At 42.6% G+C, this 14,564-nt stretch overlaps 1 protein-coding gene across 3 annotated transcripts in view; it reads left to right on the plus strand.

Annotated features, from left to right (window-relative positions):
* Positions 1 to 14,564, plus strand: part of KIF5C (kinesin family member 5C) — a 157,365-nt gene that overhangs the window by 61,188 nt on the left and 81,613 nt on the right. Inside the window, exons 4-8 of one of the 3 annotated variants that reach the window (XM_045782189.2) lie at positions 2,783 to 2,887; positions 6,912 to 6,960; positions 7,232 to 7,287; positions 7,981 to 8,068; positions 13,457 to 13,581. In XM_045782189.2, coding sequence (XP_045638145.1) covers positions 2,783 to 2,887; positions 6,912 to 6,960; positions 7,232 to 7,287; positions 7,981 to 8,068; positions 13,457 to 13,581 — 423 coding nt within the window. The remainder of the gene's footprint in view (positions 1 to 2,782; positions 2,888 to 6,911; positions 6,961 to 7,231; positions 7,288 to 7,980; positions 8,069 to 13,456; positions 13,582 to 14,564) is intronic. The other 2 variants (XM_045782198.2, XM_087860631.1) reach the window with 2 other exon arrangements.

Below are 14,564 nucleotides of genomic sequence, written 5' to 3' on the forward strand. Positions count from 1 at the left end.
CACCATACTCTATGTAAAACACACACACACACACACACACACACACACACACACACACACACACACTGTCTTGGCCGTCCCAGTTTACTGAACATAAAGGCTCAGTTCTCACCACTCTTGGGCTTATGAGCTAGATCAAGCATCCCAGCTCTGAAACCTGTGGTAGATTTGACTATTACTTCTGTGACCATGGATATGGGAGGTATCGTTGTGCCTTCTCCAAATAAACATGTGCTTCCCTCTCATGTGATTTTTGGGTGTGGGCTTCAGGGAAACAACACAGGGAGTGTCCCAGACTCATCCCTGGTTCTGCCTTGGTTCTTACCCTGACAAAGGCAAACAAAGGGACATCAATATTTGTATAAGCTAGGAATCGATTGGAAGATAAATCTTTTGGAAGGGAAAGCATCTAGGGAAACAGATTTGAGTCATTTATAAATGATTTTTGGATTATCTCTCATCCTTCTTTGTCTATGGACCACTGAGGAGAAGCTGAAGGATTATGATGGATTACTGAAGGGTTCTGCGGGGAGCATGGGGGGCACCCCTCAGACTCTCTGAGGTGGATTGGCCCAGTGGCATCACAGCATTTGACTGGACGAAGATCTGTGTTTTCATTCTCCGTGTCATTTCTGCCAGCATTTGCACAGTCCTGAGCCTGTGGGGCCCAATATTTGATATTTATGATGGCCTATGAGAAGTAAGCTTACCGACATTTGAGAGATTCTGAGTCTCAGTCATTTAGGGCTGTTTTCCCAAGATATGTAGTCATGGCCTAGGATAGAAATGTATCTTCAGAATCTCCAGATCAAATAAACCTTAACGACTGCTTAATGAGAACCTGATATGAACTGAATAATGTAATGCTAGCGTTTATTGTTTCTTTTTTTTTTTTTAAGATTTTATTTATTTATTCGACAGAGATAGAGACAGCCAGTGAGAGAGGGAACACAAGCAGGGGGAGTGGGAGAGGAAGAAGCAGACTCATAGCAGAGGAGCCTGATGTGGGGCTCGATCCCACAATGCAAGGATCACGCCCTGAGCCGAAGGCAGACGCTTAACCACTGTGCCACCCAGGCACCCCGCGTTTATTGTTTCTAAGCACCTTATTTATACTGCTTAATTTATCTTCCACAATAATTCTATGCAGGAGACACTGTACTAAGGGTCATAAGCAGTGGGAAGAGATGCATATGCACTGGCCGTCTTGCCCTCAGGGACTGTACAGCCAAAAAGCCATACAAACACATCACATGATTTAGGATTCTTAGCACATGAGGGCATTCCAGGGGAATACCCATTTTCCCAGGTAAAAGCTTTGCCAGAGGCCAGATGAATCTTAAATTCAGCTTTTCTCTTGCTTTCAGTAGAGTGGAAGGTCAGGGATCAGGTGTGCAAAGGAGGATTCATAACATAAAGTGCTTTGTGGCCTGGAGTTAGTGCCCGAGTCCACGTGACTTCTTGCTCTTGGTAACTCAAATGTTGGCTTGAAAGTCAGCCTGTCAGAGAGGCTCTGTGTGGTGAACCCCCGAAGGATACAGAAGATCTGATTGAGGAAAACAAAGCAGATCTTCCAGGTGTCGGGCAGATTTAGAACAAGGATATGAGTCATAGTGTTGGTAAAGGTTGCTGAGTGAAGAGTAAATGGTTTTTTTACTTTTCTTCCAGTTCCATTTTTCCTAGAGTTTTATAACTTTCTGAAGGTCTCAAAAACGCTGGGAACCCTGTTGCCAATGATTACTTTAGGCCTGCAGACTTTGTGTTTGTGCACTGATGCGTAGTTTAACATGGAACAGGACAGAACTTGGAGCATGAGAGTAGGAAAGGAAGGCTCTCTGGGAGTCCTTGCTGAGGCTGCTGTTTAAATACTTCTAGAACTCTTGTTTAGGAATTGCTTTCAGATACTGTGGCATATCTTTTTGAAAGTCTTCAGAAGTGGCAAATCTGGATCTTTAAAAATGGATTTAGTAAAATAGTTCAAATCACTATTTCATCTATCCCTTACCCCTTAGATAAAATATCCCTCAAAACCCTTAGGGTTGGGGGTGGGCTGCTGGCTACATGGGGAAGGGAGGGCTGGACCTCTCTGGTCGAAAAAAGGGGGACAAAAAAATAAGAATATCTTACAAGTGAATTTAAGTATTAGAAATAGCAAAAAATTAAAAAAGAAATAGCTAAAATTATTTTGTAACATTTCAGGCTGGGAATTTTAGATTTTTAAGAAATTGATAAAATGGCTTTTCATGATTGGTTTGTGAAGTGATACTGAAGGTATTTCTAGAATAAGACTTAAAATTTTTGAGCAGTGATGACATTAGTGAAACTGTTATCAGCTCTCAAGGTGGTTTTATTAAAGCAGATTAATTTGGGCTTACACATTCTAACCAGTTTGTAAAAATTTCAAAACAAAGACCACATTTAGTATGTGATAGTCACCATATAATCCCAGTCCTTCTTCTGTCTTCCTTCCTTCCTTTCTACCCACACCTTCACCCCCATACCCCAATTTGCTGCCCCGAGTGGCAGCAGGAGCAAGTATTTCCAAGCCCCAGAGCCTGACAGGACAAGCTCGCTCCTGCTGGGTAAAAACCAACACATTGAGTTATTTCCATGAACTTTGGGCTGTTGGCACGTCAGGTGGACCTCCAAGGACCTGACAGTGTGTGGGGGGGTGCTCCCTCTTCCACGGAGTCCTGTTATGAAACCCGGCATGATTCCTTCTCTCTTTCACATGTTCCCTGGCACTCTTTAGCTGCCTGTGCTTGTGTTTTTCACTCACTAGGGAAAGCTACATGACCCTCAGCTCATGGGGATCATCCCAAGGATTGCACATGACATCTTTGACCACATCTATTCCATGGATGAGAACCTGGAGTTTCACATCAAGGTAAGTGCTGTTGATTAAGTCTAAAGAGAAAAAACTGGGCCCCAAATCATGTTTTAGTTTTCCTCTTTTTATGTATGCATAAAAGTCATTTTTATCTATTTTAAATGAAATGATATGGTAAGCAAAGCCATAGTTATTTAATAACTCAGGCGAATACTGAGGAAATATTGAGATAAAATAAAAGCCTTCTTTAGGATGGAATCATCTTGATAGTTATCTGAATTCTACCCTTTACCCAGTGGATTTCTTTAGATATGACTGTAATGTGTCCATGACCGGGTTAGGACAGCATTTCCCAAAGTGTGTTCCATGGAACACAGTCCCTCATATTATTAATAGGTGGGCTATCAGGGAAAAGTCTTGTGGGGCCAAATAAGCTGGGAAAATGTTTTGTTGAACAATGTTAAATTCGTCACAAGTTAAATATGCTATTATGTAATCCAGTTCTACAAAGGGGACATGTAGTAGATTACATTCTCCAGCTTATTTGACTGTGTGCATATTTTTCCCCTTTTGAGGTATGATAGACTAGTGTTTTGAAGAGCACACTCTGAGAAGTGTTGGGGAAGGGTGTTATCTTTCCTGGTTTTTGTTGTTGTTTTTGCTTTTGTTTTTAAACCAGAACCTCTGTTGCAACTTAAATTTGAATTGAAAGAGAGATTTTTACTCTCTTAACTATAGCTGTTGTTACATTGGGTATTAGGGATACATTCATTGGACCTCCTTTGTTTTCAAGGAACTAAAAGCCACTTGTTTAAGCAAATAGAGGAAGTTGTTACAAGACACAAAATTTGTTAGTAGGCATGGGACCTGGGGGTTGGGAAAAGCAAGAAATCCAGACCCTGCTCTTCCTTTTTAAAACTTTTTAAATTAAAAAAAATTGAGATATAATTCATATAATTCATGTACCATTAAATTCATTCTTTTAAAGTATACAGTTTGATGGTTTTTAGTATATTTCCAGTAGTGTACAACCATGATCATTATCTAATTCCAGAACATTTTCATCACCTCCAAAAGAAACTCCATCCCCGTTATAGTCCCTGCATTTCTGTCTGCTTACTTTGTCTTTTTGCAGGGAAGAGAACAGGGGGAGAAGGCACCATGGCAGCTCCTGTTCCACATCCCTTATTCCCAACTCCTAACTCCCCAGGGAAGGGGCTCATTGGCCTAGCTTATGGTTGGGTTGTCCCCAGCTCTGACTAGCTGTGTCCAGGATGCACATGGCTGGCTGGGTCCCCACCACAGCGACTGGGACGGGGGTGGGGAAGAGACAGGGGCAGTTCTAAGAAGACTTAGAGCTGAGCGGATGAGCCAAGAGGCTGACCATCCCCTTTGAGGCTGAGACCTTAGTGCACTAGACCCACCATTTTAGAGATGAAGAAACTGAAGTTTCAAGACATAGCTCTGGATGGCCAGAGTGACACAGAGCTGAGATTATTGGCAGAACTGAGATCATAGACTCTTGATGAGACCAGCCCTACGTGCAGCACCTTTTCCATTATCTTAAACTTCTGCCCTTACTTATTTCTGCTATGTACCTTCCCTAAATTATATCAAAACAAGGCAACAACCGTTTGCCCCACCATAAATTAGATCCAGCAAGTCTTTTTACTTTACAAATCGTTTTCCTCCCTTTGTTGGCTAACACAGGTTTCTCCTCCTTGCCACGGTTCTTTATATCTAAGGATACAGAAGCCTGTAGCTTTGATGGGATCAAGATTTAGGAGCTTAGTACATCTTTAAGGCTGTTTGCATTTAAATACCTTAAACTACTGTAGGGTTCTTATGGGATAATCCTGGAGTAAGATGTTAAACCAATTACTGCCCTCAAAATAGGGTCTTGTATTAGAATCTTATTAAGATAAAAACAGCTCCAGCATGGGGGGGCGGGTGGTGGCAGGGAGAGAAGGAACAGCACCCAAGTCTCCAGGACTGAATTTTACAGTCTGGCTTCCTGTTCTGCATTTGTAGTTATACACACTTATTTCAGGTATCATAACTGCAAGTGGGCAGGCTAGCGATTGACTGCTCCGTATTTTGAACTGGGTAGTGACACGCTTAATCAAGAAAAAGAGGCTTGATTAAAGCAGTATTGAAAATCTGTTCCTTAAAGAGTTCCTTAAAGAGGGTTGAAACGTTATTTCTGAACATGCTATTTCTTAACGCAAAACTATACATGTTTATTTTTCTTCCACCTGGTCTCACAAAGTATTTGAAATGACAAAAAAAAAAAAAAAACCAAAATTGCCCCCCATCCCCCAAAAGCAGCCAGTATCTTCTGTGGTAAAAAGAAATTAATAAATCAGAGTGGTTTTTTTTCTTCTCATATTAAATGTGAGCAGGGTTTTAATTGCTGTATTTGCTAAATATGTAATTTATGACTGCTTTTTAGTGTAATTAATTTCTCTGCAATCTATGGAAATAAGGACGCATGTGTACATCTCCAAGATAACAGAAGTCTAAACGAAACCAGACAATTTTGAGATGCACAGAACTGATTGGAACCAGGGTTGTGTTGGCTACAGGGAGGCTGAGTTAGAGATGTCTAAGATTAGAGGCCAAACAGACCCTAGGATTCCAGCCACAGGGAGAAGTTTCAGGAGCAGAGAGTCTTTCCAAGGTCAGCTAGGTGTGTCTATGATGCACGAGGCTTGGTGACCGGGGAGTTTGACAGATAGTCTGGCAAGCTCAAGGTGTTAGGCAGACAGGCACCTTGGAGAGGATGCCCAGCTACACGTTTCAGGGTTCGAAGCCAAGACCCCAGATCTCAGAGAAACTGGGAAGTCAGGAAGCCCCAGGACACAGGCAAGGTAATGAACGGGACTGAGGAGTGAGGACTAGTGCTGGGTTGGGGAGGCTTCACTGCCCCCAACCAGAGGTCCAGAGCTGGGATGCAGGGGTGAGGTTTCACCTAGAGAGTTACACGCCAGCTTTACAACTGTTTTTTCAACTTTTTTCCTTTCTTAACAACTTATTTGTGCATTCCTTTGTTTAGGTTTCAAAAAAAACCCCCCATGAACATGAGAGAAAGGAAAGTTGATCTGGGAGGTGGAAGGCAGGTGTAGACAAAGAGTGCAGAATCCTAGAGAGAATTTCTGACATCATCAAGTCCAAGGGCTGCTTTCGACAGATGGGAAAACCAAGGGTCTATAGTCTTGGTTACATGTGAATTAAACCTCCACGGTCCTATGTCTAGTTCAAGTTGTTCCCGGGTGTCAGCTGGCATAAGAACCACCTAGGGAGTTTAGAAGCCAATTCCTTGGTTCCTGGAGATTCTGAATCAGGAGGTCTGCAGTTGGGTTCACGACTCCGCAGTTTCAACAAAGGCTGTGGGCGATGCCGATGCCACGGGGCTGCTGGGCTCCGAGAATAATTGATTGGAAGGCTTCCTTTCCCTCTCACAGTCTAGTCTGTCTCTCATTAAATCCCATTTTGTTCACACCCTTCCTGGACTCCCCAAAGCTAGCCACCATCAGCAGCTCTCTCCCTGTTACCCTGGCGCTCTTCTAGCTCCAAGCAAACTGCCCTTATCCCTGTCCCCACTTCCTTCATGTGAATATTCAGACCTGGTCTGGTGAGGGGGTCAACATCATGCATGAGGGGATGGATGCCAGCTGATTTTGACAATTACTCGCCAGGAACGTTTTCTGTTCCAGCCTTTGTCCCCCCTAGAAGTTTTCTTGGTCCTCATCAAGGGTGAAGGGTAGAGTCCTCCCGTTAAGTGGCTATCCGGTACACAATGTACGGAGCACCTGAATCGAGACCACCGGGGCTGTACCACGTCGGGGAGGGGGGTCCACCCCAGGCAGGGGCCCACAGGGCAGGCTCACGTAGCAGGAAGCAGGAGAGCACGGGAGAGTCGGCTGGGGCTCTGTGCTGCAGGCCTCTGAATCCTTGCTTCCTGCCCCCTCTTCTTGCTCTTCTTAGCTGTGCATGACAAAGGCTTTTATAAGTTCTAATAATGATATTTTTCAAATACAGCATGGCGTTTCTGTTTCAAACTCAATTTGTTTTTAATTAGGTTTCCTATTTTGAGATCTACTTGGACAAAATCAGGGACTTACTCGATGGTGAGTAACCCGAATGCTTGTCCTCTATTTGTTCTTTAATTAAGGTCCAGGGAGGTTGAAGTGATTCACAGCTCTTCTGCCTAAGGAATTAATGAAAATTTATAGAGATGTTTTATTGCCTTTACGCTATCTGCTTATTCTCAGCCAAGGCTTAAACTTGCGTTTGACAAAGAGATTAGATTTGCCTATCTTTGGTGACAGTTTCTCTTTTTCCTCCAATACAGAATCTTTAACTTTTCTTTTCTCCTCTGTATGCCGTCATTATTATCAGTATCCAAGACGAACTTGGCCGTTCATGAAGATAAAAACAGAGTCCCGTACGTAAAGGTATGAGGAAGACTTGCTGAGGCAATTGACTTCTCTCCTGTCACTGTCATCATTAAGAGTTACGAAATATGCCCAGAATATTACCTATAGAGTGTATGTAGGTGTTTCATCATGTGCCTTATATTTAATATCCATCTGGTTAAAAACTAGACATTTAATTTCTTCAGTCTTATCTCTGTGTGAATGTATCACAGATGTCTGATCACGTGAGGTGAAAAGTGGAGAAGTGAACAGATATTTATTATTCACATGTAAAGAGGCTTTGATAGTGGAGATAATTGTTTATACTTTGCAGTGACAGGAAGCGTATCAGAGCATTATGCCTAGCACTTCAAAGTGTTTAATTAAAGTTGGTGGCTAGCATGAAAGGCAAAGCAAAATTCCATCCATTTCTTTTTCTGTCACTGGTTTTATTTTCTGTTTCTACGGCTGTTGAGTATGCACAGGTTCTTAGCAATCAAAGAAAATGCTGGCATTTCTTTTATAGTTTACTTCTGGGTTTCCTAGGGTTTGCTCAGACTTCTCTTTGATGTAGAATTCAAGCCATGAGCAAGGAGGAAGAGCTGTTGGGTCAACCTCACAGCCTTTCTCTTACTCTGCACCTCTGGAGGAGAAATGGGAGAATGTTTAGCTGTCTTCAAATAGAGTTGCTTTCCAGTTTCTACTGGCAAACCTGATCTGACTCTTTTCCAGGGGTGTACCGAGCGGTTCGTGTCAAGCCCCGAGGAGGTCATGGATGTGATAGATGAGGGCAAAGCAAACCGACACGTGGCTGTCACAAGTAAGCGTGGGGTGCTGTTTCCTCCCATCACTTGGGATACAAATGTCTGCCCACCCACCGGGAGGGCTGGCTCATGAGGCCCAAGGGAAATAATGCTGGGGAAGGCGGTTGTAAAGCAGTGGCTCAGAAGCAAATATACGGGAGTGCACAGGATGAGAGTGTCTAAGCAGGTTGTGGGAAGCATGCCTTCTGCCTTGCAGGGAACGCTCGGGAATACTGGGTGAGGCTCACTGGGCCCTGGTAGCCCCCTGTATCTGGACACTGGGGAAAACCAGCAATCAACCAAGGAAAGGGGGTTAAAGTCAGCTTCTAAATGTATTTCAACCACATTATTGTTCAGGTTAAAAAAATGCAAGCCAACAGATTTTATATGCCAGTCCTATGTGTGGAAAGAAACCCCGTTAGATTTCTGCCCTGTGTAGAAAAGGAAAAGAAAAGCAAGGAGGAGCTCAGAAAGCAGAGGTGGGAGCTTTGAAAACCTTTGACACCTAACTTGCCGAGTTAACAAACACATTCAGGCCGGCTTGTTTACCTTGCAGTTCCTTCTCGGCGTGCACACGTCTCCGGGAAGCAAGTCCTGTGTTGTTAGGGCAGCAGAGGTTCCAGCCCCCATCTTTGGGCTGTCTGTCTCCTTCCAAGGGATATGGAAAAACCAGAGTGAGTTCATAGGAAGAGGAGTTGAAAGAACTAGGGATTTCTAGCTTGGAAGAAAGAAGAACTCTGAGGAGAACGTAGGGACAATGTAATATTTCAAGGTGCTGACGTTAAGAGAGTCGGTTTGCTTTGTGTGAGCCGCATATGCAGGCCACCCAGGATAGCTGAAGCTACGAGGAGGCAGGTTTTGACCGATCACAAGAACTTTCTGCTCCTGAGAGCTGCCCCAAGGAAAGCCTGCTACCCGAAGGGGCAGGGTTCCCTGTGTGCTATACAAGAGACGGAGGCATCAGGTGGTTGACTGGTCTAGCCTCTCTAAGTCTCTTCCACCCAAAGCTCTGTGATTCTGTCACCCAGAACTGTAATTCTCTACCTTTTCTCTACCCCGACATCCTATCAGGTGATATCCACACACACGGCAGATTTCATAGGTGAGCCTAGACATGTATACAGCGTGGGCTAAATTCCACATCTTCCTCTTCTGCTTCCACATACACTTGAAAGAACGTAAGACTGATATTCTTATAGTAACAGTGTCTCTCACTTATAAAGAAGTTATTTATTTGATTTCTTAAGCAGTTGTTAGTTGTGAATTTTTCACGGGGTACTTGACAATCCATCTTGGCCCCTTGGTTCAGAACTGTAGGTGCAGAACATTTTCTTATCGTTCTGGTAAGGTGGTTTTTAAAATTACACATAACATAGAACTTAACCATTTTAACCATTTTTAAGGGTACAATTCAGTGGCATTAAGTCCATTCACAATGTTGTGCAACTGTCACCACTGCTTGTTTCTAGAATTTAATCATCCCAAAGTTAAACCCCATGCCCATTAAACAGTAGCTTCCCATACTTCCTCCTCCTAAACCTGGTAACCACGATACTACTTTGTGTCCCAGTGAATTGGACAAATCTAGGTACCTCATGTAAGTGGAGTGATAGAAGTCCTCTTGTAACTGGCTTGTTTCACATAGCATAATGTCTAAAAGGTTCATCCATGTTGTAGCATATGTCAGAATTTCCTTTCTTTTTAAAATGCTGAGTAATATTCTCTAGTAGCTATCTACTACACTGTTTGTTCATTCATCCACAGACAGACACGTAGATACTTGTGTTCTTCCCCCTTCTGGCTATTGTGAATAATGCTTCCATGAACATGGAGGTATAAATATCTGTTGAAGTTTCTGTTTTCAGTTCTTTTGGGTATATATACAGAAGTGGAATTGCTGGATCATATGTCAACCCTACTTTTAATTTTTTAGGAACTGCCACATTGTTTTCCATTGTAGTTGCCCACCGTTTTACATTCCCACCAATAAGAGTGTGCGAGAGTTTCAATTTATTCACATCTTTGCCAGTGCTTCTTAGTTTCTATTTTTGTTTTTACTAGCCATACTAATGAGTGTGAAGTGTTATGTCATTGTGATTTTGATTTGCATTTCGCTAATGACTAGTCATGTTTGGCATTTTTTCATGTGCCTATTGGCCATTTGTACATCGTCTTTGAAGAAATGTCTGTTCAGGTCCTTTGCTCATTTTATAATTGGGTTTTTTTTTGTTGTTGTTGTTGATTTATAGGAGTTCTTTGTATATTTTGGATCTCAATTCCATATCAGATATATGATTTGAAGATATTTTCTCTCATTCTGTGGGTTGCCTTTTCATTCTGTCGATGCTGTTCTTTCATGCATAAAATTTTTTAATTTTGATAAAGTCTAGTGTATCTGTTTTTTATTGTTGTTGCTTGTGGTTTTGGTATTATTTCCAAGAAATCTTTGCCAAATCCAGTGTTATAAAGCTTTTCCCCTATATTTTCTTCTAGGTTTTATAGTTTCAGCTTTTACCTTTAGGTTTTTGATCGTTTTTGAGTTAGTATATGGCCTAGGTAAGAGTCCCAACTTCATTTTTTTTTTTACACGTAGATATCCATTTTTCAGTTTGGTGAAGAGGCTGCTGTTTCCCCATCAAATGGTCTTGACACTCTTGTTGAAAATTGTTCTACCATTTTACGTGAGGGCTTATTTCTGGGCTCTCATTGGTCTGTTTCCATGTTTGCTTTATGTCAATGCCACACTGTTTGATTACAGGGGCTTCGTAGTAAGTTTTGAGATCAGTAAGTATGAGACCTCTAATTTTGTTCTTTTTCAAGATTGTTTTGGCTAATTGGGATTCCTTGAGATTCCATATGAATTTTAGGATTGACTTTTCTCTTTCTGCAAAAAACATGAGTGGGGTCTTGATAACAGATTGTTTTTGGTAGTATTGACATTTTCACTATGTGAAGTCTTCCGATCCATAGACAAGGAATGTCTTTCCATTTATATTGTGTCTTCTTAAATTTTGTAGTTTTTATTCTTTTTAAAAATTTTTAGAAGATTTTATTTTTTTTAAAAGTAATCTCTACATCCATTGTGGGTCTTGAACTTAAAACCGTGAGATCAAGAGTCACATATTCTGACCGAGCCAGCCAGGCGCCCCTCATTTTGTAGTTTTTAATGTACATGTCTTTTACTTCCTTGGTTAAGTTTACTCCTAAGCAGCTTACTCTTTTTGTTGATATTTTATTTTATTTTATTTTATTTTATTTTATTTTATTTTAATTCATTTTAGAGAGAGGGGGAGAGAGTGCATGAGTTGGGGGATGGGCAGAGAGAGAATCCCAAGCAGGGTCTGTGCCTAGTATGGGCCTGACGCCAGGCTCAATCTTAAGACCCTGATATGACCTGAGCCAAATCAAGAGTCAGATGTTTAACATACTGAGCCACCCAGGCGTCCCTCTTTTTGTAGATATTTTAAATGGAATTATTTTCTTTTCAGATTGTTTATTGTTAGTATACAGAAATGCAATTGATTTTTACGTATTGCTTTTGTATCCTGCAACTTTGCTGAATTCATTTATTAATTCCAACATGATTTTTGTGGAATCTTTTAACTTTTTTCCGCACATATTCTGAAAAGTTTTTTTTGTTTTGTTTTGTTTTTTGTTTTTGGGTTTTTTTGTTTTTGTTTTTTGGCCACCAGAAGAAGTAGCTTTTTATTCACGAGTTATCTCCGGAAACCAAAAAGACTATGTACCCACTTTCAGCACCTCCTATCCTTCCTGGATCTCACATCACTGCACCTTGGGAAGGGAAGAGATATAAACTGCCTTTTGGTTTCCCAAAGTCCCAGTCTTTACCCTCCCTGTGTAGTCTTAGAGATTGAGTAGCAATATTATTGTTTATTTTTTTAGCAATGCCTGATGCAGCTACTTAGTAACAGTTATGGGTGAAAGGGTATGAGGGGGCAGTTGGATGAGTAAGACTGATGCACAGAAAACAGGAACACGGCCTAACACAAGTCCTTCCGTCTTGCCTCAGCGGCTTGATCCTTCCTTGGTTGCATTTCTCTTTACGCCAGATCACACCTTTCTGAATCAGATTGGGGATTTCCACTACCAGCCATGAAGCCAGCCGCAGAGCCATGAGATGAGCTAGTCCAAACTTGGGCACGTTCCTGGCCCACAAGGCTTAAAGTGACCAGTCAGGCATATTTCGCCATTTGCGTACATATTCGCTGTTTTTCCATTGAGTTCAGGGGCTGTACTTTCTGGAGCAGTAGTAGGACATGTGATAGGAATGTCAAACGCGATATCAGACTCATAGTTGAGGAGATCATGGATGTACCAGCATTTACCAAACCACTGAGTCCCTTCCTTGTTGGACTCCAGTTGGAACCAATCATTGTCTGCATTCTTGTTGTTTTCCACATACCGGATAAGAGACTAATATTTCTCTGAGTCCCTGCATCCACAACTCACCATGTTGAGGTCCAGAGTTAGTCTTCAGCCATCTTGGATGAGGGTGCCTGGAAGGTTGGTTTTAAAAAATGATTGCTAGTGGGGGTTGGATAAGACCATCCCTGGGATCTCTGCCTGCCTAGTTAACAGAGACTAGGGTCCAAAAAGATTTCTATTTCTAGTACTCGGTACTAATGAAGCATATTTAATCTTTGAGATCTTCCATGTGCCTAGTATGGGTTATAGAACTGTATTCAAGGGAAAAAAGAAGTCTTAAATCTTAAGGTCATAATCCTTCCTTAAGAAAGCTTGTGATCTTACGGCTAAAGCAAGGCGTACACACGTGACAAAGATGGAATACACTGGGTACTAACCACAATAATAAAGGCTGAGGGACTAAAGGTGGGGGGGGAGGAGCTGGGGGCTCTTTGTTTTTTTTTGTTTTGTTTTGTTTTTTTTTAGATTTTATTTATTTATTTGAGAGAGAGCACAAGTGAGAGAGCACAAATGGGGGGTGGCAGAGGAAGAGGGAGAAGCAGACTCCCCACTGAGCAGGGAGCCCAACGCAGGGCTGGATCCGAGGACCCTGGGATCATGACCTGAGCCAAAGGTAGACGCTTAACCCACTGAGCTACCCAGGTGCCCCAGCTGTGATCTCTGTGAGGCCGAGGATCTGGCTGGAGTGGGATGTTGGAACTTGGGAGCTTCAGGCAAAGCTAGAGAATCTGTTATCTTCAACGATCCTCTAAGATTCTTAATTTCTTTGCTGTGTGAAGATACTTTAAATCTTTCATTGTTTTTTAAGAGAAACAGTGGTCTCAGATACTTTTTAAAATTGGCTGGACTTACTTTAAAAAATGGAGCTATTAAGCATGATTTGTTGTGCTTTTTAGATGAGAGGCTTGCTACCTAAACTTCTTATTCTTTGCAGAGCAGTAAACTATTTTCCTTTTCAGACATGAATGAACACAGCTCTAGAAGTCACAGTATCTTCCTGATTAATATTAAACAAGAGAATGTAGAGACTGAAAAAAAGCTCAGTGGGAAGCTTTATCTAGTTGATTTGGCTGGGAGCGAAAAGGTAATTGGTTCCTTATTTGTATTATCTATAATTTTCCCTGTTATTTGCTTTAGTGTGCAATGGTATAATTTTTATACCCTTTCTATTCCCTGGTTTTAAAAAGCTTTTAAAGTTTCTGGTATTGTGCCAAGATGCTATTAAACTTCACCTTCATTTCCCTGCCCTCTTTTCTGGTCCTGAAGTCTCCTATTCACATCACAGGAGGTGCTTTGAATGCCAACTCAGATTAATGCTTAATAGGCCCCAGTGATGACATTAGGCAAGTGTTGGTGTGAGCTTAGCCTGGCAGAGGCTGTTGTGCAAATGGGGGAGGGACATGACCTTCCATGGAAAGGGAAGATCCCTGTGTTGCACCCCATACAGATAGGCCAGAAACGGACTTTGCCATTGGACCGTGGCAGTCCTGCCCCTGCAGGTTTGTTTGCTGAGAGAAGATCTGGAACCTGGGGCTGTCCCTGCATTCCCTGCTTCTCTCTGCAATGGGTGTGGTCTGACGGGGCCTCACGTGGGGTAACCTCACTTCCTTCAGGCCACGAGGCCGGTAGCCAGGGGTTTGGCCAAAAGCCCTGTTCCTTCTCTGGTTTCACCGGGGCTCTATTTTGGCATCTGTCCCATGCTCTCCTAGGCACTGGCTGAGGCCATACTCTAGACCAAACAGGCTCCCAGAACCTCCTACCTGCCCCCTCCTAGCCTCACCTCCATAGCACCGCCAGAGCTTCCTGCTGCCACACCCTGTCTGGGGCACTGCTCCCCTCGGGTGACCTCACAGAGCAAGTGCCTGTGCACAATACCATGTGGCCTCCGTCGTCGCTGACATTGTGCAGACTGTCCCCAGAGGCCCAGCCCTGAAGCTCGGCCAGTCTCCTGTACTGTGTAATTGATCCCACTTACCGCACCCCACCTCTGCGTTGCTAGACGCCAGGTTATGGCCACAAACATCCATGTAAGTAATGGCTACTTGAAATGTTCTCCTGTACGCATCT

Source organism: Ursus americanus, chromosome 1 (genome assembly GCF_024610735.1).
Source record: "Ursus americanus isolate L20-20 chromosome 1, mUrsAme1.1.p, whole genome shotgun sequence".
Taxonomy (NCBI): Eukaryota; Metazoa; Chordata; class Mammalia; order Carnivora; family Ursidae; genus Ursus; species Ursus americanus.